This window comes from Vespula vulgaris, chromosome 12, assembly GCF_905475345.1.
Source record: "Vespula vulgaris chromosome 12, iyVesVulg1.1, whole genome shotgun sequence".
Taxonomy (NCBI): domain Eukaryota; kingdom Metazoa; phylum Arthropoda; class Insecta; order Hymenoptera; family Vespidae; genus Vespula; species Vespula vulgaris.
This window is the reverse complement of record NC_066597.1, coordinates 2880001-2907371: the sequence shown is the minus strand read 5'-3', so window position 1 is coordinate 2907371 and position 27371 is coordinate 2880001. Positions and strand designations below refer to the sequence as shown.

Below are 27371 nucleotides of genomic sequence, written 5' to 3'. Positions count from 1 at the left end.
ATTTTTTAGTTATCGAATTAGTTATCGAATGTTCTATAGTATTGTTTAGGGCACGAAGCAAAGAAAAGGCCCCCACAAATTGTGGTTCAAGAGGGCAACTATTAGACTATCGAGTTATTTTCCAAGGTTCAATAGAATCCTTCGAAAATAGCTCTTAGTCATATTTTAATTTTACCATGTTGTCACTCAAAATACTCTTATATAATAATAATGTAGTTTTCAGAAACTGAGACGACATAACATTCCGTTTCCCATCCCACATTGCCATGCGTACGCGAATAGAATTATTTTATATTTCATATCTCTTTAATTATTAAAGTCGAGTAATTAATTTTTCGTATATTTACCATTCGAAAGTTCTTTTAAAGTCATAATTTTATTTTTTTTACATTATAATTATATTATAATTACGAAACGTATAAGATACCATATACATAAGGGGACCACTGAAACTGCACTGAATAAAGTTGGGCATAGATTTGAAACAAGCATACTGTTATGTGTGCCAAGTTCTTCCTTTGTCACGCGTTACGAAAAAAGAATACTTGTTTAGATTAGGATCGAGAATTTTTCATTTTCATCTTTCTTTTAAAGTTAAATTAAATTAAATTAAATTAAATTTAATTAAATTTAGATTTTATCTTTCACGAGTAATATACTTACATATAATGTGTGTGTATGTGCGCGCACGCGTGTGTACGTATATTTCTTTTCTTCTTTTTGTAAAATAAAAAAAAAAAGAAAAGAAAATCTATCAGAGTCATCAACCTACAATTTTTTAAAATCACTAAAAACGAAGAGGACATGGCAATTGTGAAGAACACCAGAATTATACCAAGTAAAAGTGCATATGCGTGCTCATTTTGCACAGTACAGTATATACGTCATGTTTTTCACTTGTATCCTATTTATACAAAAACTAAAGATTCAGATTAATTTTCCTTTTCGATAGGATTAATTCGACATAGGTTTCGGAACGTATGAAGATATTTTTCGATATTTGAAAGAATATTTGAAAGAATTTTGGGCGAGGATTTTTAGTTACTTAATATTGTATAGAGTTCTCGGGTAGGACTTTCGAAAGGAGTCCATAAGTATACTTATCGTACTTTTTCTTTCAAGAGAGAAATACCAAGCTCGACCTTGTTACTTTGCTTTTGGTTGGGTGGAGAGATATTCGATATAGTTCTCATTCGATATGTACGTGTTCCAACTTTCTTTTCTTTTCTTTTTTTTTTCTTTTCTTCTCATCTTCGTTTTCTTTTTTATCAGACTAGATCATCTATCTAGGACTAGATTTATCTATCATCTATCAGACTAGATCATCAGGACTAGATTTATCTACGATGGAGTGATCGATTAAAGGAAATCGTTATATCGACGTGAGTTCGATGTATCGTTGTACGGTTAGGTTCATAATCGATTTTTACACGCGAACACGAGTAAGATAGGAAGAACACTCGCGTTTGTATCAGCGAGCATAGACGTGGATATTCACAAACGCGATTAAAAATCCTACGATAATGGATTTCGTTTGATTGCTCGAAATTTCGATTGATTAGAGAGCGGTGTACGCAGCTGTTATCCATAAAAGAGGACTGACGCTTCTCCAGATAACGTTGGAATCAAAATTCTCGGTTAGTTCACGTCATTACGTTGATTTTAGGATCATCGTTGGTTCGTGGGTCTCCAGATGCAGCAACCTCCACGTGGTGAGACCTGGGTCGGTAGTACTTGCGATATATCGAAATCTTATTGCATGCAAGTACTACCGGGCGAATGGCTGCATATTTCAATACGTTTTTATAATATTTCTTTGCTAATTCGATATCATTATGCATCTAATAATACTTCATTAGATATATAGATTATATATAATAAAATTGTCAAATCTCTCCCTTTTTTTCTCAGGAAAACGCATTGAATTTATTTCTATATTACTCTTTTATTTATACGTGCAGGATTATTGTATAAAATTTTAATAAGACGAAATGCATTTCTTTTTTCTTTTTTTTTAATAATTAAAGACTTAGATTTTGCTTTGACTTTTAAACAATGGTAGTAGTAATAGGATATAAGAGAGTAGAGTTGATCTCTAGAAGCTTGAAAGCTTCACTCGGTACACGATATTACTTTCGGTATAACGATTAATCAAGTAATATCGTGCTAATGGCTCTTTAAATAAACTTTAACTATATATAAAAGAAAGAAAAAGAAAGAACAAAAAATGATCCCGTTTAATTTCATCGAAAAGTCTATAAAGAAATAATAGAACGATCTTATATCAAATATAATATACTATAATATAGTGTAATATATTTCTTAACTAATATCAACGTAGATAGCAATATTTAAAACGTTATATATAAAAAAAAGAAAAGAAAAGAAAAGAAAGAACAATACTATTGCTTTTGAAATCAATAAAATCACCATCACCGACAGATAAATAACAAACTGATATAACAAATATCTTCAGAACATAATTTGTAAAACAGAATGGAAACGATCCAATACAATCTAATACGTTATTGCGGAACAAATCATAACAATAGCAACATAGAACGAGCAACAGAAAGAGAAAGAGAGATACACAGATGTATATACATACAGTGAGAAAGAGAGAGAGAGAGAGAGAGAGAGAGAGAGAGAGAGAGAGAGAGAGAGAGAGAGAGAAGAGGCTAGATGTAATACTAATACACTTTGTTATTCCCTTTGTGTCAGTGAAATCCACGGATGGATATCAGCGATGTTGATTGTCGACGGTACCGTCGCAAACAGTATGGACAGGAGGTTTGCTTTTGATGATATACATATGTACCTATGTGTGTGTATATATATATATATATATGTGTGTATAGTCGACACGAAGGTTGATTGAACAGGATCATCTAGTTTTCCTGAATGCTCGGTTCGACTTCCATTCGCGAAACAACGTTAACGAGTACATCGGCAAAGCAAAATTATATTTGCGCAAAGGGACCACCGAATTATCGTGAATGACAAATTTTCCTAGAAACTATTCATACATTTATGATCGCGCAGAGAAATATACGGGTTTTCATTTAATTTATCGTCATCACTCCTTTAATAATATTCATTCTAATCCGCATCTCGATCATCCAAATTAAATTTGTTTCTTATGTGTAAATAATACAAGCAATTTTATTTTCTTCGTTCCTTTTTCTTTTTTTTTTTTTTTTTTTTTTTTAATCGAACAATCCAATTTTTTGTTTTTTCTAAGCCACCGACATTCTATTAAATACTAATTAATATTATTACGTAAGTACACTTCATTGTTGTTTTATATTACGTAAGTACTATCTTAGAGTACCTTTTCTAATTCATTATTCTTCGTTTATTTATCTGATGATGCGTTAGATATAATTAATAGAAACAGAAAAGAAGATAATTAATAAAATGTTTATTTTAAAGAAATCCGTTTGTACGAATTTATTATTCTGTAATTTATCTGATAATGTATTAAAGATAATTGAAAAAGAAAGGAAAAGAGAAAAAGATAAGAGAGAGAACGGGACAATACCTTTTCTTCTCTCTCTCTCTCTTTCTCTACCTTGTTAATTAAGCTTCGGCCGTATCTTTCTCTACCTTTTGATAAACCAAAAGCACGAGATGCTTTGCGATCTTTGCCCGTGCCCTAGAGACGAATCTACGAGTATTGATTTTATTCTAAGAATACCTACGTTGTCTTCTACACTGGCAGTACCTTTATATTATATAATATCAAGACAAAAGAGATCTATTTTCTATTAGAAATGAAGACAATGCATGAAAATGTTTTATTCTTTAATTAATTTAGAAAATAAATTTTCCAGAAAAATAATTTCAATATGCTTTTAAGCAAGCAACCAAAGAAATTTCTTTTCTTTTTTCTGAATTTCGTGGGATGATTTTTTTTTCTTTTTTCTTCTCTTTAAATCGATCAACAACGTTCCCGTTTTAATGATAAAACGTTGAAGTTTACAATTACACGTTAACGTATCGTTAGCATAATCTCAAAGTCGTCTAACTCGCGGTTTAGACTTGGATCAAAGCAGTCATCGCACTACCACTCTCTTAACCGAAGTGCGATATATTCTCGAACGAATTTCTAGAATAATTAACGAGATATTAATGGTAAACGTTTCCATCGTTCAACGAAACACTATCTTTTTATCGATATTTCATATGAATAGATAACTGAGAATTAATCAACTATACGATGTTAGAAAAAAAAAAAATAAAAAAGAAAAAATTCTAATCAACTAGACACAAATCTCTCTAAAACGTATCAATCTAACGGGGAACGATCGTCCAGTAATAAAACTTTAGAAAAGGAAAGAGGAGAAAGTTTGAAGAAAGATAAAAAAAAAAAAGAAAGAGATGAAAAAAGGAGAAGAAAAGGACAGAAAAAAGAAGAGAAAGAAAAAAGTAGGAATGAGATATAAAATGAAGAAGAAAAAAAAAAGAAAAGATAAAAAAGAAAAAAAAGAGCAAGAAGAGAAAGAGAAGAGAGGAATGAAGGGAGGAGAAGCATTAAAGCTCTGACGGATACGAATTAAAGAGAACATTTTCCAGTGGTCTTGGACAATACGGAGTAAAGACGGTCTAGGGAGTTAATGCCATGCTGTAGAATGATGGAAAGGTGGTAGCAGGGAGAGAAGGAGGTAGGGAGGTGGGAGGAGGGTTAGCGGAATGAGAAGACGAGAGATTTGCTTTTGTTGCTTGTGATGGGACGTGGAGCTTAAAGGGTAATTATATCGCGTAACGGTAATGTGTACATTTGTATCTATTAGACGACGGTGACAACAATAAGATTTCCTCTCTCTCTCTCTCTCTCTCTCTCTCTCTGTCTGTCTGTCTCTCTTTCTCTCTGTCTCTATCATATTTTCTCTAAGATATATAACACGTACAATACAGACAAATAAACAGAGAAAGACAGAGACGGAGACATGTTTCTAAGACCGTCAACATTAATCATTTTAACATGGCAAGTTTCTCGTTGATCACCGTTCCACACCTTCCGAAAATGATAGAGAAATTGGTTTTCCCTTAGAAGAGTTAAGATAGAAATAAAGGGAAGAAAAGAGAGAGAGAAAATCGAAGAATAATGCGCCGACTCGTGTATACGTATGTTTACAGATCGAAACTTCTTTGATGAAAGAGTAAAAAGGAAATAGAGAGATAGAGAGATAGAGAGATAAAAAGACAGAAAGAGAAAAAGAGAAGGGTGTAAAGAGTTTTAGAAGGTAGCAAAGGACTCGAGGATAGTCACATGAAAAGTTGAAATATCGTTGTCGGACGTTACTTGTCTCGAGGACATGCACCCTCGTTAGACGAACAAATATACGACAAAAGACTTTGAGAATGACGAGAGGAGAATGAGAGAGAACGAGAACGATGATGCGACAGGGTGTAGCTGAGGTAAGGGAGGGTGGAGTAAGCTAAGACAGGCGGGAAGGAAGAGAAGACTTTAATAATGGAGAATATTATAATTGTATATAAAGACGATGTTCGGGAAGACCTCGCAAAGGTTCGTCTTTAAGTCCCTTTTATTCTCTCTCTATCTCTATCTCTATTTCTCTCTCTCGTCTTCTCTGCATGTCTATCTCTTTGTCGTTTTCTATGGTAATATCAAGTATAGCGATGTCGTTTGCTGTTAATGGTGGTAGATAAATAATAATAATAATAATAATAATAATAATAATAATTGAATGATACCGATGTGATTCCTTTCAACAAAAGATAGATAGAAATAGTTATAAATATTATAATGTATCATTCGAAAGAATACAATTATTTGATCTCGTTCGAACTATTAAATCTTTGATCATGCTATGCAAGAAGAATCATCAAAATCTCTTTGATTGTAGGATAAAAAAATTACAATTACAAATACATACATACATATATATATATATAAAATTATAATACATTACAGTAATATATATAATATAATAATACATTATTATAATTTTATATATATATATATATATGCACACGCGTAACTATAGTTGTGTTTGTGTCACCATAATCTCTCAGTGAGATTATCAAAGAGATACTGCGACCTCTTTTACTCATGTTAACAGTAGCATTAGCGTATCTAGTATAGCCACTAATGACCATTGTCGATCTAAGGGCCACAGAGATCATCCCTCTCAAGCATGGACCTTCAGATCCGTGCACTGACCTAAATTATCTAGTCGCTTACGCACAGTCCACAGGTTTGATCGCGTCTTCGTTACTCCGAAGGTGAACGTATGTTCTCTAAGAGAGAGAGAGAGAGAGAGAGAGAAAGACAGGGATAGATAGATAGATAGATAGATAGATAGATAGACAGATAGATAGAGAGAGAGAATGATAGAGATATAGAGAAGCATCTCATGTTTCCCGTTAGCTTCCGTATTGGTTCCTATCGCATCGCACGCTGGAATGAGCAGATCGGCTTTCCCTGATCAATGAACAAGCTGAATGCTTTGCACGTTGGAATCTGCTTGAGATTGTCTTCGATTCTGTCCGGTTAAATCCTCCTCTTACTGTCCTCAGAGTGTAGGTAACTACGTATTCATGAAACTGAAATTTCCTCCACAATATCACTAATATAATGTACCACATTCAGATTATGGTTTCAAATTAGCCATCATTAATAGCCAACAAGAAGAACAAAACTAATGTAATATATCAATCATCGATTCATTGATCGTTTACGATCCATGTATCTACACACACACATACATACATATATATATATATGTATGTATGTATGTAAATATATGTATATATGATAAAACGTACGAAGAGAATGTTAGCACAGTTTAGTTCGACTATGTCGACAATGTCAAAGGCAACGTCGAGAGAGAAACAACGTTTCGTTATTATAAACGATCGTCGTCGGTGCAGAGACAAAGTGAGCGAGTGAGAGAGTAAACGAGAGCGAGATAGGGAGAGAGAGAGAGAGAAAAGGGGGGTAGTGTCCCCAGTCAAAGGGTCGCACGTGTTACGCAAACACGCGAACAGAGGAGGCCGAACCATCAAACGGTTAATTAACGATTCGAGGAGATTAATGGTAGCTTTCGAGAACGTAACGTCGACTCGACACGGCACTCGAAATCAAGAGACCACCATAGAAGAGAAGTTTGTGTATGCATGTATGTGAGAGTGAGAGTGAGAGAGAGAGAGAGAGGATCCGTTTGGATTATGTGACTAGAATGTAGAGTGCAACAGAAAGAGATGAAGCAGAGAGAAAGAGAGAGAGAGAGAACGAACTACGTGTTGCAAACGTGTTAGAGAGGAAGATGTTTCAGGATGCTGAACTTACACATTGAAGGTGTATTTTCTCTCTCTCTCTCTCTCTCTCTCTCTCTCTTTCTTTTTCTTTTCTTCTTTTTTTTAATAAATAAAAAATTAAAGAAGAAAAATTAATAAAGACGCGCACATGTATGCGCATTCATACATGCAAACATTAGATTCATTAATTATGTTGAATATAAAGAATGCTGGACATTAGGAAACTTATCTTCTCTCTCTTTTCTTTTTTTTTTTTTTAGCATTTGTCTGACTTTTAAATACGTATATAGATTCATTTACTTATATCCATAAATACAAAAATATATTGTATCTATTTGTGCACTTATTCGTTTATACGCGTATATATAGTTATATATGTGCATTATTTCAAATAATGTATTTTTGTTTTATTCGTTCATTCATTCATTAACTCATTCATTCATATTTCTAGATATACATAGATACATACATATATATTCATTCATTCATTCATTTATTCGACCATTCATTAACTCGTTCATTCATTTGCTGCACACATACATTAGTGGAACAACATCGATAGAGAATATAAAAAAAATTTAATGGAATTCACAAAAAATTCACCTTCGTTATTCGACTTCACAATCGTGATTTTTCATTTCGTGTAATGAATTTTTATAAAAGCAAGGTACAATTCGTTCGATCGTCAGAGTCATCATGGTCATTATTGATGATGACGAAAATCGATTCACCGTGTATGTTAAAATGTTATCTTCTTTCTTTTTGTTTGTGTGTGTAGATTCGATCCATTTTGATGAGAAAAATTTTACTTACGTTCTAATCTCCACGATTTTGTCGAATGCCGAGGAAGTTGTTGAAGTAGAAAAATCGATCTGTCCAATGACGTTTCTCGACCAGGCCAGGATCGACGTAGAATTAAAAAGAAAGTGGGCACAAACGCGTAATACTCTCTCAATGGAAACAGCAACAAGATATTTTATTAACGACGAATTCGTTTTATCGTCGCCTTTCTCTCTTGAGATAGTGGCATTTATCGATAATAAAAAAAGAGAAAAAAATAAATAAATAAATAAATATATACATATATATGTGTACGTATGTATATATTTATTTTCTTATTATATATATATATATATATATATATATATATATATATTTCCATTGAATTTCGAATTTCGAAATCAATCGATAACGATCGATTGTCGTCGATAATTGAATAATTTTCGCGGCCCTCATTCATTCTCTCTTCTTCATCTTCTTCTTCTTCTTTTTTACTTTGTTTTGTTTCTTTTTAAATTATTTATTTATTATTATTATTTCTTTTTTAATAAAATCCATCATACTCATTTGAAATTGACGTCCAACGAGACGCAATCTTATTAAATAAGAGTGAATGTTAATGATCAAAAGCAAATTTCATAATATCTAAACGTTAGATAACATTATGAATAAGATAATAAAAGGAAATGTGAGATGCGAGACAAAAAAGTGATATAGAAACGACTTAGTGACGTGGTATATAAGAGATATTCGAAGAAAAAAATAGATAAATAGATAGATAGATAGATAGATAGATAGATAGATAAATAGACAGACAGATAGATAGATAGATAGATAGATAGATATAAAGATAGATTGAAGAAAGAGAGAGAGAAAGAGAGACAGAGAGAGAGATAGATAAAAGATATAAGTTAAAAAAAAAATCAGAGATAGATAGAAAGAGAGAAAAGAAGAAAGGTTTATAAAAATTGTGAAGGAAAAGGTAAAAGGGAAAAGGGAAAAGAAAGAAAGAGAGAAAAAAAGAGAGAAAAAGAGAGAGGTTAAAACAACGTGTACGGGAATCTCGTACCTTTTGCCCACTGTGCAGAGTGTCTCTGTAAAGTAAAACAGAAAAAAGAAGAGTTAGAAAAAAAACGCACACACACAAATATGAGAACAGATGTGTAAGAAAGTAGGTATAGTAGGTCAACAAAAATGATAGCGAGTCGAAATCGTTTTCTTTCTTTCTTTTTTTTCTTTTCTAATGACGTCTCGTCGATTTACGTCGAACTTAATTTTTGGCATTGTAAGGATAAAGAGAGAGAGAGAGAGAGAGAGAGAGAGAAAATAGACAGACAGATAGATAGATAGATAGATAGATATATAGAAAGAGATAGAGATAGAGAGATAGAAAGTATGTATGAAGAATAGAAAGAGAGAGAGAGAGAGAGAGAACACAAAAAAGTGAATAAGAGGATAAAATATAGAAACGAGTATGGACGACATATGATCATTTTTATTTGCGATATGATAATTATTACAATTATTCGATTATTATTATTATTATTATTATTATTATTATTATTATTATTATTATTATTGTTATTTCTTAATTATACTGTTGCTAAATAATATGTTACATATTATAATATAATGTACCAGTCTAATATATCTAATGATATTATAGCTTAGAATAACGTAGGATAATATTACAGTATTAATATTATAATATACTATATTATTATAATAATACTAATAATACAAATATATTATATAAAAAGAGTATAGGCGGTGTATATATTAATTAATACGATAATATCAAAGATATAGTAGTACATTATTATTATCATATACTATGATCTCTCTATATATAATTTATTATTATTTCTCTCTCTGTCTCTTTCCCCCCTCTCTCTCTCTCTTTCTCTTTCTGTTTCTCAACTTTATTACAAAATTTGTTGTTTCGAATTTCACGACTGTAAAATCGATATTATTTGTTAGAAATATAGAGACAGAGAAGAAAGGAGAGAAATAAAGAGAGAGAAAAGGTAAAAGAGCGGGAGAGGAACGAGAAGGAAAGAGAAAGAGAGAAAAGGCTAAAGTCTGAGCTTAATTTCGTCAACGACGCGTCGCTTTACCGCTGAGAAACGAATTCTAATTAGTCAGCACAGCCGGCGAGGCATTATCAACCCTTTGCGAGCGACTGCCTGTTGCTATACGATAACGCTAGACTAACCGTTCCTCCCCTCTAGACGTCAAACCGAGCAGAGTCACAAAGAGCTTAGGAATCACGTCTAAGTCCCACCCTAACCGAGCTCCTTAACAATCTCGTCGTCGTCGTCGTCGTCGTCGTCGTCGTTTTCTTCGTCGTCGTCGTCGTCGTCGTCATCGTCGTCTTTAAATCGGACCAAACTTTTCTCATAAAATTATGTTAACAATTTTTCTTCAAACATTCCCCTTCCATATTTATATCTCTTTTCTTCAATTAAATTTTAACATTAGAAATTTCTTTTTCTTTTGAGATTAAAAGTTTTATATAAGAGAGTGTAAGTGGTACGTCAAGATTTATATGTATGTATGTATGTATGTATGTATGTATGTATGTATGTATGTATGTATGTATGTATGTATGTATGTATGTATGTATGTATGTATGTATGTATGTATGTATGTATGTATGTATGTATGTATGTATGTATGTATGTATGTATGTATGTATGTATGTATGTATGTATGTATGTATGTATGTATGTATGTATGTATGTATGTATGTATGTATGTATGTATGTATGTATGTATGTATGTATGTATGTATGTATGTATGTATGCATGTATGCATTCAACATCCCTTTTTTTTCTTCGATTAAATTTGTAACATTGAAAAGTGTCGACTTTTTTTTCTTTAATTTTCGAATTAAAAGTTTCATATAAGATGTCGTAAATTATTACTTAGATCTATTGATAATAAAACATACCGATGTTAAGAGTTTTAACATCTATCTAATATTTTAATTATGTCAATTTTATTAAATTAAAAATTTCGAAGACGAAATTATCTCTCAGTTCAGATATAACGTATCAAATTATATTCCTGATGAATTATTCAAATCATCGTTGACTCGTTTCCTTTTGGATAGACATAATCAATTTATCAGATCTCATTCTCTATTTCTATTTCTCTCTCTCTCTCTCTCTCTCTCTCTCTCTCTCTCTCTCTCTCTCTCCCTCTCCCTCTCTCTCTCTCTCATAGAGGAGCTAACGTAAAAGACACGAATAAATATTAATAATTCATTCTAACGCCTGTCAACCAGATATTATGTACATGCACGCACGTACATACATGCGGTCAATCAAATTAAAGTTAATTAATAAGCTAATCAGTATTTAATACAAAAAATAATTTCGCGTATCTCTTCTCTTTTCTTTCTTTATTAATTTTTTCTATTCATATAAATTAACGTACAACCGAATATGATCAAATGGAGATGTAATTAAACGTAGTAATTAAAAACGATGCTTTAGAAGAACGTTTAGTTTGTGTGTGGACACATTTTACGTGTGTACGTGTATAAACATGGCGGACTCGTCGGACCACGTAGAACCGGAAGTACGCTCGAAGAGATGCTGTATAATCGATTCCGTGTGCAACGAGGACGTTTACGCACGTACGTACACATATTTGCTCGCGTATCGTACGTGTCAACGGAGAGAGAGAGAGAGAGAGAGAGAGAGAGAGAGAGAGAGAGAGAGAGAGAGAGAGAGAGAGAGAGAGAGAGAGGAATATCTAACGTGGTAGCTAGCGCTACAGGTAAATGTAATTAGGGTTCAATCGAATAGTAAGCACGAGCCTATCTAATTGCCCGAGGTGATAGCTCTCTTCCTGATTCGGCTGATGATCGAAAGACAACCTGTTTCGTTCCTTCTATCGAATCGAAATTCAACCTTTACCATCGAAGATTATTTTCTTATTTCGAATAATCGTTTGTATAATTTTTGTTTTTACTTCAAGTGGACTTTAATTTATAAAAGAGGGAGCAAAGTTTCTAGATCTTCTCAAAAATCAATTGCATTCTTCCGGTCGAGGTCAATCTCTTTTTTCAGATTCAACTACTAGCAAGTCTAAAACATGATAAACGATATATTGGATTTAGAAAATTTCTCGGGAAAGAGAGTAAATTTTACAAGTAAAAATCATCATCAATCATCTAGAAACTTTTCATCCAATTTTGTCGGGTCTGTAGAATGGAATACAATAGTTTTTTACAAAATTGGTATGTTTTCTTTGTTTCTTCTCTTTTTCTTTTCTCGAAGAAGGTAAGAATCACTTCGTTTAACTTTTTTTTTATCTTTCAGAATTATCCCGTAATTATTACATGATGAGAATATCTTTGGCTTAAACGAATTTTTTCACACGGAAAATAATAATCAAGAACGTGCTATGTTTAGAATATAACGTAAAGTTGACATTTTACTATTAATTACTTTGCATTCTATATGAGTTATGTCATTATAATTATCGAATTAGCCCACTTTCATAAGACAGGATAACGTTGAGATCGTATAATTTTTCAAATTACAGGAATTAGATTATACCTTGAAATAAAATTAATTTTTCTCCTCGTTCAATTAACATCTAATTTTTCTAATTATATTAATACGAGTATTCTCCTTAAAGAAAAAATAGATTTCTTATCTTCTCTATTATCACCAAATCTATCCGACAAAACAAATTATAGTAAAAGAAAATAAATCATCTTATCTTTCCATTGTTCATCGATTATTTCAAGATGATTTCTTCGTCTAATTTCTTTTCTTTTGTTTTTTTTCTTTCTAGATATTAAAATACATGGATATTCCTTTTGAATAATTTTCTTAGTTTTTAAAAATTTTTTAGTAAGATATTACATTATGATGGATTAATACAAATTTTACTGACAGATACGATCGTCGTGCAACGAATGAACACGTTCCAAGTGAATTTTAGTGGCAGGAATGGCAAGCTAAATAGGAAACTGGAAAGGGTAGAAAGAGATAGATAGATAGATAGATACATAGATAGATAGACTGACAGAAAGAGAGAGATAGAGAGAGAGAGAGACAAAGACAGAGAGAGAGACAGAGAGAGAGAGACGTAGGAGGAATCCTATGGGCCAGATCCATCGTTCCGAATATCTCGGACAGTTCAATCAGTTGTTTATTAAGCACCTGCAGGCTGACAAGCTTCCCTACACGCTTCCCCGAGCAGCTAATTCGTACACGCATCAGCGTGAAGCCGAACGCTGCTGCTACTGCTACTGCTGCTGCTACTGTTGCTGCTGTTGCTGCTGTTGCTGCTGTTGCTCCGTTCGAAACTGCCCTTCTGTAATTAGTATCGACTTTGTTTGCCGGCTGGAATACGTTATAAACATAGCCACGCTTCGAGCGAGATCGAAAAGCTCGCTCGAATGGAAAACCGACACGGAATTTTTTGCTTAAAAAAAGAGAAAGAGAGAGAGAGAGAGAGAGAGAGAAGAGAAAGAGAGAGAGAGAGAGAGAGAGAGAGAGAGAGAAAATGTGCGTGGGAAAGGGAAGTGTATTTTCAAAAGGGATTCGTTCGTCGAACGGCTGCTGTGTTATAGAGATCGATTTGTTAATTATTAACCGTCGGCTACGTTGAAATTGATTGTAGTTTTCAATTTACGGATAACGAAAACCCACTCTTAGCCAATGATACACCCATGTAATAAAAATGTAATGGAATTTTGCCAAGTTAAGTTCTTGGGAAAGAAAGAAACAAACAAAGAAACAAAGAAAGAAAGGAAGGAAGAAAGTATAAGAAATATAAGAAAATGAAGAAAATGAACGTACAAAGAGATAAAGAGAGAAAGAGATAGATAGATAGATAGATAGATAGATAGATAGATAGATAGATAGATAGAGCTATGGACAAAAAGAGAGAGAGGGAGAGAGAGAGAGAGAGAGTGAGAGAGAGAGAGAGAGAGAGAGAGAGAGAGAGAGACGGTGATGAAAGACAAAATAATGGAAGAAGATTATAAAAGAAAGTTATTTTCGAAAGACCTGCTGGAACATGGAAGTACCATTGCTCGATGGAAACCACGTGAAGGTGGTGGGTTTTATTCCATCTGGATCAAAGGAGTTAGGAAGGTCTTATCAATAATCAAAGATTATTATTATTATTATTATTATTGTTATAAATATAATCATCATCGTCATTATCACCACCACCATCATCACCATTATAATCATAATATTGGCCGTACGATGTGATAACGATAATCAAAATCTTTTTTTGATTAGACTGCATCTATAATTACATTGGTTTATCATAAATACACAAGAAACGCGTGAAATGATTTCTTTTTTTTTCCTTTTTTCTAGCGTCATTTAACAGGTAGATCGTCGTTTTTGACTGACCGTACAATTTGATCGGAACGAAACTTTTGTTTCGAAAAGATTGTAGAAAAAAATATTTTACTTATATATATGTATATATATATATATCCAAACGTGACGCGTTACAATGTACTATATAATATAATAAAAATTCGTATTAGCATAAAATTTACAAACAAAAAAAAAAGAAAAGGAAAGAAAAATTTTTAATTTCATACTTTATACGGATTAAGTACAGAGTGTACCAAAAGTTTGTAGGTTTTAGTTTTACAATCGAACAAAAAAAAAAAATAAGAAAGAAAGAAAAAAAGAAAAAGAATCTTGAAAAAGAATAAATAACTGGACTTTAAAAATATATCTTAGGAACTTTCAAAGTCGTTCTCTATAATTTTAACAATTTTATCCGATTTATTCCTTTGATTTATCTTTTTAATATTGCACGTTATTCACACGTTATTTGCACGTTATTTACACGCCTTTTCAATGCGTAAGAGAAAAAGAGAGAAAGAAAAAGAGAGAAAGACAAAAAACGTATTTGTCGACACGATATTGTGTTCTACATGAATTGTATAAAACGCTAAAAACGTAAAATAAACAATAACAAAGAAGAAAGAATGAATAAAAAAAAATAATAGTAATAGTAATAGTGATATAAATAGATAAATAAAAGTTAAAAATAGAAATTAAAAAAAAAAGGAAACAGAAAAAGATATATTAGACAGAAAATGAAATAGTTAACAATTGAGCCCGTCATTCGTCTCTGTCCCTTCCATTAAAATAAAAATCAAAGCAACTCCACCCCTGATAACCCATCACCCCATATCACCCAACTAACCCTCCACCGCAAAAAAAAAGAAATTAGCAAACTTCTCAGAAAATGTGATGATTTATTTTCGACGCGCACAAATTATTCTCTCTCTTTTTATCTCTTTTTTTATTTATTTATTTATTTATTTATTCATATTATTCGCAAAATATCCAATTACACATCCAGGAAGAGACAATAAACAATTATTCCAACGATCAAGCGGAAATTCATGCCGGTAATCATTCGAACGGAGCTCGTTATTTCGTTCGTTAATTTTCGTTATACCAAATACATACATATATATATATATATATTATTTTTTATTTTTAGTGAAGTAATTATCAAACAGAGAGAAAGAGAGACAGAAAGAGAGAGAGAAAGAACATTGTTCTGTTCGTTTCTGTATATCAAATTCCTCCCCCTACCCCTCTAGCAACCACTCTCTCCCTCTCACTCTTTTACCAACCTCACCAGGTTAACGTATGCAAAACGTACGTTTCACGAAACCTCACGAAGCATACTCTTCTCTTCCTCCACCTCTTCCTCACCCTCACCCTCACCCTCACCCTCACCCTCACCCTCCTCTCAATTCGAAGAACGAAAGAGGGAGAGGTCGCTCTGGCTGGCTCTCTGGTTATCCGTCGAAAAACTGTACGTAACGAATGAAACGATCGTTATATACCGTCGACTACGATATGACCGCGAGCCATTATTGTATAAAATAATAAAGAGAGTTGAAAACGAGGCTATGGAAACGTTGGGCGGTGTAAAAATTTCATTTTCCTTTTGGTTATTCGTAACTCTTTTTCTCTCGTTCGCTCTTTGTCCCTCTCTCTCTCTCTCTCTCTCTCTCTCTCTCTCTCTGAAGTCTCTTCTGAGTGTGTATTTGTATGTGTTTTTATGTTGTTATTACAATTTTTATATATTAAACGATACGATAGATAGGACATCTTGAATATTTAGTTTACAATTAACAAACATTTCGTATGCGTGAGCATGCATGTACATGTGCATGTGAGTATGTACGTGCACATGAATATGCGTACACGCGTACCTGTACTTTCTTATTTTTTTCTAAATAAAATCGATGATAAATAATTTAATTAACAAATACGAAAATCCGAAAGAAATTTTCTGAATTGTTTAAATTGGTTCCCATGGGAATACATCGAGGAACGATCATGTTGTGAATGCTTCTGAATGTTGAGAAAAAAAAAAAAGAAGAGATAAATAAATGAAAAATCGAGTATAGAAATTCGATAGAAATTATTCCAACTATTTCGATAATTTTATCGATTAAATTTTTCTAAGGATTAACATTTCTCGGATATATGTATTACTTCGCAATTACGCAGTATTTGATATTTAAAATCAAAAGAAACAAAATTTGAAAGGAAACTTAAACAAAAAAAAAAATACAAACAGTAAAAACGAATTTAAAAAAAAAAAGAAAAGGAAAAAAAGTAAACGAGTAAAACGTTTAACGTCGATAAAAAATTTAGAACTATCTCCTATTCTCATTAACTAATATTTTCTCTTTCTTTCTTTAAATTATTCCCGTCATATTTGCGTTCATTAAAAAGATCTTCCATTGATATAAATACATACATATATATATGCATATACACAATGTAATATATAAAAATGTATATAATATATATTAGATAAAGTCGCTTTTCTATCTATTCTTTCCACGAATAACTAACGAACGAATGAACGAACGAACGAACGAACGAACGAACGAACGTCCGAACCCGAACGGGAAATTTCCATTATTAAAAATTATTACAGCCTGTCTAAGGTTGAAAGAAGCAAAACGAGGGGATAATCAGGAGGGCGCTTATCAATTCCTCAATCCCCTTCCCCCCAATCCTCTTCATCACACCGTCCTACTTTTCTACTACTACCATCACCATAACCAATAGAGATGCCAGAGTTAATATCAAAACTCTGTTAGGATTAATTTATAAAATCGCCAAAGTCTGTGGATTATATCGACAATAGAAAGTGTGTGGGCGGAAGAGATAGAGAGAGAGAGAGAGAGAGGGAAAGAAAAAGAGAGAGAAGGAGGGAGAATAAGGGAGGGAATGAAGAGGAGGGGTTGTCAAGGTCTGAAAATTCTTTCTTAATTATGCACAAGCTTTTTTAGTTTTATAGACGAAATTTTAACGTAAAAGAATTACGCTTTAATATTTTCTTTTCTGAACGATTAATATGACGATTTGTATTTGTTCAAAAAAAAAAAAAGAAGAAGAAAAAATGAAGAGAAAATATTGGAGAAAATGAGAAAAATTTACTGATGACACGTTACGTCAATTTACGAAACGTTAGATCAAAATGCGATAACATTTTCATTGTAGAGAAAAAAAATAATAAACTTCGTATATGCACGTATCAATAAGTTTACTATAGAAATTAGACGACTATCTTTTTTTTTTCCCCCCATAATAAAAATCGATCGCGATCGTACGTCGATTCACCTCAAGATTAAAGACAAACGATCGAAACATCGTCAGGATTATAAATACAATAAAATTCGTATAGAAAAAAAATTAATCTCTATGTAAAATAATATAGTAAATCTATGTAAAAAGTTGTAGAAATCGTACCGTCGTATTTTATTTTCTCGAAAAGAATAGAACGACAAAATGGTAAGAAAAGAGTTAGATTCTTTGTCGGTTGCCAACCACCATTCGAAATTCGTATTCGAAGCCGGAAGCTTTTCCTACGAGATCTGTCGACCTATTTCTATGTGTGTAGACTAGAGATATGGAAAAGGTGAGGAAAGAGAGAGACAGAGAGAGAGAAAGAGAAGGGGGAACAAAGATAGACAGAGATAGAGATAGACATAGATATATAGAGAAGAGTCGAAGAGACGTTCACGTGCATGCAGAGTTCGCACGCCGTTTCTCGAGGGGTTGGTAAATATCTCAGCCGATAAATCCGTTCGACGTCAAGGGGTAAAGAGTTCGGTAAATACATTGGTCGATAAATTCCTTTGACATCGAGAGTCAAGGTTGGCTCCTATCGCTCCGACACCCATTTCCTTCTCAACCTCGAAAAAACGATATCAAAGTTGAAGCTACTTTTTCTTATTCTTCCTTTTTCCTATCTTATTCCTATCCTTCTCTATTAACTTCATTCATAAACAGATTTAGCAGACACTAAGTAGTTGTATATGTATGTGTGTGTGTGTGTGTGTAGGTGTGTGTCATAAAGATCGTAACACCGTCGTAACTATCTTTTTTTAAGGTGGTTGCGATAATCTGACGAAAAGAAAAGAAACATATAATCATGGAGGAGAATTTTAAACAGTTTTTAATCGGCAATAAATTATGATAATAATGATTGTTAAGATTTCTCTTCTTTCTCGATAAAAAAAAAAAAAAGAAAAGAGTAGGAAAGAACAAGATTATCCTGACTTTTTTAAATGGCGTGTTAGAAATTTTTCTTATACAAATATATATCATATTTTTTTTTATTACACACATACATACATACATACATACATAGTATAGGTGTGTGTGTGAGTATATAGATATCTACATTAGGTCATAGAAAAGCTCTTATCGAAAAAGTATCTAAAGAAAAGCACCAATCAGAGTTTAGCAAACGTAATTAACGATACGGATAGATGACACTGTGGCTGGCCATATTGACAGCGGTACGGCATTCCGTTTGTTCTTCTCGCACAAATGTTTACAAGTCCATTAGTACTCGGATTGTTTAGCACAAGCACATTGAACTTTGAAGCCGAGTGTTTCTATCGAGACACACCGATCGATTCTATCTATCTATCTATCTACCTATTTCTCTCTCTCTCTCTCTCTCTCTCTCTCTCTCTCTCTCTCTCTCTCTCTCTCTCTCTCTCTCTTTTACCTTATCTATCTATTTATGTTTTGCATTTAATACACCTTGACTTCATTGTATTATTTATCAACAATCGTAAATAATTTTATTTACATAGTAAAAAATTGAAACATGAAACATGAAGCTTCACGATTGCTACGATGTTTAATATATGTGTATACAAACGTAATGTATTTTTAGTTTTTATTTTATGTATATATATAAAATAAGAAATCAGTAGAATCTCTCTCTCTCTCCTTCTCTTTTCTGCGTATAACTTAAAAAAAAAAAAAAGGAGGGAGAGAGAAAACGAAAAGAAATATACGACTAAGAATATATTTTTTGACTATGTTTTTTAAACGTATTTTTCTTTTTCTTTTCTTTTAATACATAGATGAAATGAGAGATGCATAGAAAGAGTCGCTCTCCTTCTCTCTCTCTCTCTCTCTCTCTTTCTCTCTCTCTCTACTCTCTCTCCCTCTTTCTCTCTCTCTCTCTCTCTCTCTCGACATGTTCTGTAATAACTCGTTTCAGATTTCTTTGACCAAGGAGAACGTAACCGGACAAACAAACGTGAAACTGGAAAGAGTTAAAAAGGTACGGTGTATATAAAAGTACACGAGCGTTTTAAAAAACGAAATTTGCTTGGAATAGAAAGATGAACAGTGTTGGAAAGAGAGAGGGGGGGGGAGGAAGGGAGGGAGAGAGAGAGAGAGAGAGAGAGAGAGAGAGAGAGAGAGAAATATAAAGATTCGCGTTTCATACGAATTTAATATTAGCTCAGGTGAAACGTCCTTGTTTAAGAGAAAAGGGATTTATTTTTATTTATTATTCCATTGTGCATTCCGTGAAATATAAAGCACAGTGCCGTATATCGTATGTGTAACTACGTAACATCGGATTTAATCCAAAATTGATTTTGGAACGTATAAAAGCCAAAGCTCATATATATTTTCCACGTAGGAAGAATTTACACGGTATGGAGAGAAAAAAAAGAGAGAGAAAGAGAGACTCGCTTTATCTTCTCGTTAATATCCACAACGACTGGAGTTTTTTCCTTTTTTTTCTCTTTCTGTTATTTCTTTTTTTTTCTTTTTTTTATCACAAATATCGACGACAGAACTTTTATCGTTCAGTTAAACGCCAATAAACGGAAATCACTATAAAAATATACGATATAAAAGCGCATTAATATCTACATACATATATATTATTTTTTAATTATACAAAGTGAGCGAAAAGTTTCCTAAGTAATATTAAAAATCGATTGGTCTTTTTCCAACGAAACTCTCACTTTTCAGGCCCACCATGTATTAAGCCTCTTTAACAAGAGCGCTATTTTATTCGATCCAACATTCGTCTAATCAAAATTGAACTATCAAATATCATAAGTATCTCCTTACATATCGTGTTAATGTGAAATATAAAAATACGAAAGATATTTAAAAGAAGAAAAAAATAATAACAAAAAATGATCTTAATTGTCGTTAGACTTATATTTATGTAACTATAATACTTTTTATAAGGTAACAACGCGTCCTTGAAAAATCAAACGACTTCGAGTAGTCGATTTTTTCATTGAAAAAAAAAAGAAAAAGAAAATAGAGAAAAAAGAAGCAAGATTTTTTTTTTGTTTTCTTTCTTTTTCTCTCCCTTCTCCCGGATCACTTGTAAACGAACGAGGAACCTAACCCTTTCTCGTAGGATCTCGTACACCAGGACAATTATTATTCGTTATTCCCACCATAGTTAATCCGATCGGTTGTAGTTTGCTTCGGTCAAATCCAGCGTGCCTCGATAGAACCAGTATTTGTGATAGAGCGTGTTAAACGGGCAGATTAAGTGGATTTCAAGCGTTACCCGCTTGCATGCCAGCCTCAAACAAAATAAAAGCTAGAGAGATACCAATGTACCTATACATATAACGGAACAATAACAACTGCTGTTACTACTACTACCACTATTACTATGATACGTCCCTTATATTCTCATCTTTGCCATTCGTAGATTTTCTGATACTTCCCTAAAACCAACAAACTTCGAAAAAAAATGAAGAAATGTTCGTCGTTACGAAAACGACGGTCTATAAAGTCGTGTACGATCGAAAAACTTTCATGAACAGATATATTCAGTCAGATTTAATCTTTCGTTCTTCATAATTTAATCAGTTATATGTCTACGATGAGAAATAAGAAAAAAAGAGAGAGAAAGAGAGAGAGCAAAACAAATTAATGATAATGATTTCTAACGTCGGAATAAAATCGTGGCTCAATATTTTAATTCCATCCATTTTTATTCTTCGTAATTTAATTGCTTAAGAATCTAAAAGATCTGTTTTTACGTGTGAAGTTTTAAAAGAAGTCTTTACGAATTTTTACAATTTTTAGATGAATGTAATTATTTATTGAAGGAATCGTATGATTGATAACGTCTGTCTTAAAATTGTAACCGAAAGTCGCAAGTTCGGTTAAATCTTGCACTTTATAATTTTAATCATTCAAGTGCCTAAAGAATGAAGGATTGAATGTACGACATAAAGAATTAAAACAAAAATATATGAAATTAATTAAGTCAAACATTACGTACTACATTCTTATCGTATTTAATATCTTCATGATTCAATATTTTTCTGTCTACAAGAGAGGAAAAAAAAAAGAAAAAGAAACTTAAATAACACAAAATTTATACCGAAAGAGTATGAATAAATTTCTTGGAAATGACAAAAATAATAAGAGAAATAAAATACATACAATGTTACAAACTATACCAATTTATTAGCGCACGAACGAGAAAAGATTAGAGAAAGAAAAAAAAATGTAAAAAGATAGAAGAAATTTTCAAGACTTATTTTTCGAAGGACGAGGTAGAAAAGCATGCTAGACATCCGTGAAACGAGGATGGCGATGGTGTTGGTAATGATGATGGTGTTGGTGATGGGTTAGAGAGCTTGGTCGTACGTGTCGAGGAAAAAATTAGCATTTTAATCGTTTATCTGGTAGGGAGACAACGAGAGAGTCTTTTCGGTCCAGTAGCTCTTCCGTTAGTTGGACTTCTTTTATATATACTTACTTACATACATACATACATACACACATATATATATGCATACATACGTACATGTATACATACATATATATATTTCTCTCTCTCTCTCTCTCTCTCTCTCTCTCTCTCTCTCTCTCTCTCTCTCTCTCTCTCTACACGCGCACACACACACACACACACATACGTTAAAATGAATATCTTGGAAGCTCGGTGACAAAGTCGATATCACGTGAGCTAGTTCGCTTAAAGCTTTTTTTCAAGAATGCTAAGCAGAAAGCGTGTAAGCGAATGCGACGTTATCTAACGAAGCTACTCTCCTTTGCATATCTATTTCTTTCATCTTTACTTTGTCGTTCGACGTTTCCTATAATCACGTTGTTTATTAGACAAATCAGTTTGTCGAGTTTCGTTGAAACTAAAATCAAATCTTCCGGATCTTGTAGAACTTGGAGAGGAAAAAGAAAGAAAGAAGGAAAAAAAAAGAATTAAATAAAATAAAGTCAGATAAAATTTCTTTTCTTTTACACAATGATATTTGTTTTTATTTGTTTAAATTGACGAAAAACTTTACGAGTCCAAAAGATTTTCTCTTCGAATTTCTTACTCTAATATTGCATTTTAATTCGCAAAAATTTATAAAAATGTTTGTGAATACATTTTCATTAAGAGACATATCAATTTTGACACCTTCATTCGAATCATAAATGAACTATGCGATAAATTTTCTCCGTCTTTCAAATATTAATACTTCATTTTTTAAATCGTTTTAAAATCAGAAAATAAATTTTTTCCTTCGGTAGTTAGTTCATATTCGTCATACACGTCATATGTAATCATTTTAAAAGGTCATAAATAATTTTCTATGGCCTTCAATCTTTAACATTTCATTCTATAATCGTTTCTAAATACAATAATAAAATAAATTATATCTGACTTTTAAACTCCAATAATTCATTTTAATCGTTTTGAAATTAGATGAAATAAATTTTCGTTCTACGTATAACGTACAACTAAACACGTTGATAATCCCATGCACGGGTTTACGACTCTAAGGGAAATGGCTCGAGGTACTCGAAGCTGGATGCCCGCTGTGAAATTTTATTAACGAGCGTGGTAACGGTACGCGTTTGATGGCTTCCCACCAGCAACAGCCCCGATACACATACACCACTAGTATCAGTAGGATCAGCATCGATGGCGATACGTGCTAATTAAAAGTGACGTATGGTGTCCCATGACGCATATCCATGCTCCAACCATGATGTACCGTGTATCCTGTCTCTGTCTCTCTCTCTCTCTGTCTTTCACACACACTTTGGTGATCTCCCATTATCCGGCCATCTCTTTTTGATTCCTAACATTAAATCTCATCTCTCTCATCTCTCTCATCTCTCTCATCTCTCTCATTTCGCTCTCCTATCTCTGTATCTCTCTTATTTCGTTAATTTATGAAATTTCAAGCAATTTGCAATCGGAAGGAGCATTCTGCGATTGTAATCGTTTAATATCGAATTTTTTTTTTTCTTTTTTGGCTCTAAATACAAGAGATATTAATATAGGTATTAATATTAATTTTACGTACTAATTACTGTTAATATTAATAGTACAATTTATACTTTAATTATAAGTAAATAATAATAGTAGAGTAATAATAATTTGTGTGTGTATAAATGTAAACAATATATAACAATTTATTAAAATAAGTATTCACATTAAAGTAAATTATTGTTAAAGAATTAATTTTCTTTTATCGTATTAAAATAAATAAAATAAATCATTAATTAATAAGTATTTGTTATCAAGATTATATAGTGTTAGAGATAAATTTGAAATGATTTAACTGTGTGTGTGTATATGTGTGTATATGCAAGTATAGATGCATGCGTTTATGTAATAACAACCTACAACAAAGAGTTAACAGAATTAGTGTATTCTACACGAACGAATTCGTCGATAACAAGAAGATACGGGCCAGGTCGTGATGTTCTCTCTCTCTCTCTCTTTCTCTCTCTCTTTCTCTCTCTCTCTCTCTCTTTCTCTTTCTCTTTCTATGCGGGTTGGACATACGTGAAATTCTGTGAAATCGTTTCTAACGATGCGTAACGATTGATCCGATGCGTATAATACGTACATATGTACGTACCTACGATACACCAAACTTTGAATATATATAGAGAAAGAACATCATTCGTTTTGATCGATCAATTTACAATAAAAAAAAAAAATGAATAAATAAAATGAAATAAAATAAAATAAAAATAAATAAATTAATTAATTAAAACAAGGTAATGAACGTGAAAATAAATTGACGGAAAATTCCAACTAATTTTCATTTGAATAATTAACTAGAAAATCTTTCGACGTATATACATCGAGATATTCATAACGTTAGTTCGAGATATCGTTAAGAACATATCTCTGCATTATATATCTTCTAATTTAAATACCAAACTGGAAACATATGGGAGACGTAATTATTCATTTTGCTTCGTAATTATCCATGTGCGTGATTTTTGGTTTGCTTTGTAAGAAAATCGAAGAAATAAAAGAACGAGAGAAAATTTAAATTAATTTGATTTCACTTGAAAACGAAGAGCTATTCGTCGACTTGAAAATCTAATATTGTAACAGATACTTATCTTAAGAATACACGCTTGAGAATCTTCTAATTCTATCGATGCATGTAATATTAATTTGATCTTGTTAAAGGCATTGTACTAAGAAGCTACTGTTCGTACGAACGACAATACATGTATTATATACGTGTCAGTATGTGTCTAAGTGTATATGTGTGTCTGTGTCGATGGAGGTACAACTACAAAGATAAGAAACATCAATGTCCGAACATTTGTAGTTGTAGCTGTGGTCCAGGCCAGTCTGGCATAATGCCACGGTCTATTAGCGTCAAGACAGTATCGTTAGATCGCGGCCAAACTTTGAGAACGCGAGTACCTACCTATCCCGAAAGTAAGATTTAAGGGTGTCAAGAGGGATGAGATATGTTCGACGTTATACTCAAGAATTGTTAATAAGACGAGAACTCGGAATAGTTAAGAGACATTTTAAATAGAGTTCGAACTATTACTCTCTCTTCTTTTTCTATCTTTTTTCCTTTCATTCTCTCTCCTTCACCTTCGTCTTCTTCTTCTCTTTTTCCTCTTTTTTTTTTATCGGATCAATCGTAAATCGTTTATCTTATATTTTTATATCCACGCAAATAATATTAATAATTTATTCATTTATTTGTCATTTATTTGTTTCTTCTTTTGTTGCAAATTTTCTAACAGTATTTCGTTTTCGGATCGTAAATTCTTCGTAATATTTAAAAAAATAAATATTAATAAAAGATTTGTTTATATATATATAAATAATATGTTAGTACCTATACCTTTTTACTGTGTATACTATGTGTAAATAATATTAGTATTTGACAATCGTGGTATTATTTATTTTTATTGCCCTATCGTTATTTATTTATTGATATGTATATATATCTTGTTATATTTTTCTTTCATTTAGATATAAAATATGACGAATTGTCATATTATATAATTCTAACATTATTTATTCGATATCTCGACATTATATAACAATATATTTAATTAAACGCAATAATTTTTTAAATAATCTAAACTAATGAGAGAATCGTAATTCGGAAAAAAAAAAAGAAAAAAAAATCCATTTAATTCTCTTTCTCTCCACTTAAATCACAAATAAATATGATTAAGCTAATCCACTTAATTTAAATTACAATAATTTAATTAATTTTATAATTAATAAAATAAAGAAAAAATCATTCTCCACGCATAGACGCGCATAAAAAGGAAGTGACAATAATTAAATAGAATAAATTTACCCCGATCATATCCCAATTTTTATTTTTATAAAATTGATAAAAAAAAAATAAAAGGAACAAAAAAAGAAAAAGAAAAAGAAAAAAGAAGTGAAAATTCGTCGGATAATTATTTTTTCTCCCCTTTCCCGCTCAATGATTATTCCATTAGAATTGAACGAGGAAGAAGAAAGAAGAAGAGAGAAAAAAAGGAAAAAAAAAGTAGAAGAAGAAGAAGAAGAAAAAGAGGAGACGAGGAGTGATTAAGGGTAGAAATTCAGGCTGTCGACGCTTCCTCCCCTTTTTCTACACGTTCTACATCTCTCTTCCATCCTCCCTCTCACTCTCTCTCTCTCATTCTCTCCCTCTCCCTCTGTCCCTCTTATATTTTCCAGCCCTGACAAAATTGGCCCGAAGCCCCGCGAGTAGGGTGCATTACCGATGCATTGCTGCACATCCGTCTATTGAACTTTTTGATGCAGCTTCGGGTAGCTACGAACCCGCCATCTCACCCTTCCTACCTCACCCCTCGTCTTCTCCATCTCTTCTTTCTCCCTCTTTCGAACTCCCTCGAACGAACGAACGAACGAACGAACGAACCAGCCAGCCAACCAACCAACCAACCAACCAACCAACCAACCAACGAACCAACCAACCCAACCAACCAACCAACCAACCCAACCAACCAACCAACCAACCAACCAACCTACCTACCTACCTACCTACCTACCTACCTACCTTGCTACCTACCAACCAACCCTTTCTACCACCCATGCAACGGCATTTACGTCGGTGAATGCAACGACGTATGTCAAGCCGCGCCGACTCGCGTCAATCGAGTCGCATTGATCTCCCTTTTTCGATACTCCGTGATTTTTTTCCAATGCAATTTCTCTCCCTCTTTCTCTCTTTCTCTCTTTCTCTCTCTCGTTCTCGCTCTCGCTCTATACTCTCTCACTCTAACTCACATTCTGACGGCGTCATTTCGAGAACAATCATGGATCATTAAGGAACTTCTCCATAAAAGCAATTTCGTTTATTTATTCTACTCGCCTATTTTTTTTTCTTTCTCTCTCCCTTTCTCTCTCTCTTTTCCTGTCTGTCTGTCTGTCTGTCTATCTGTCTCTTTTACTCCTCTCATCACCACCGCCAACACCATGGCCCTTTTCTTTCTTTTTCTCTTTTTTTTTTTTTTTGCATGACAATTTCGAAAATCGTTTCGACGAATTGAAAGTGTGACAGTGTAAGCCATTTTGGAATTTCTTTTTTATTTCTCTCATCGTCTTTTTATTCATTCCCTTTTTTCGTTTTTTAATTTTACTTTCCGAATTCATATCGTTCATTTCTTTCTTTTACCATCCCATCGTAATGTCGTAATAATTTCTGTACTGAATATTTTCA

The 27371-nt window shown here is 32.6% G+C and overlaps 1 protein-coding gene across 4 annotated transcripts in view; it reads right to left on the bottom strand.

Annotated features, from left to right (window-relative positions):
• Nucleotides 1–27371, bottom strand: part of LOC127068236 (polypyrimidine tract-binding protein 1) — a 390025-nt gene that overhangs the window by 358873 nt on the left and 3781 nt on the right. For all 4 annotated transcript variants that reach the window (XM_051004116.1, XM_051004120.1, XM_051004128.1 and 1 more), the window contains exon 2: nucleotides 9134–9158. In XM_051004116.1, the coding sequence (XP_050860073.1) occupies nucleotides 9134–9158 (25 nt within the window). The remainder of the gene's footprint in view (nucleotides 1–9133; nucleotides 9159–27371) is intronic.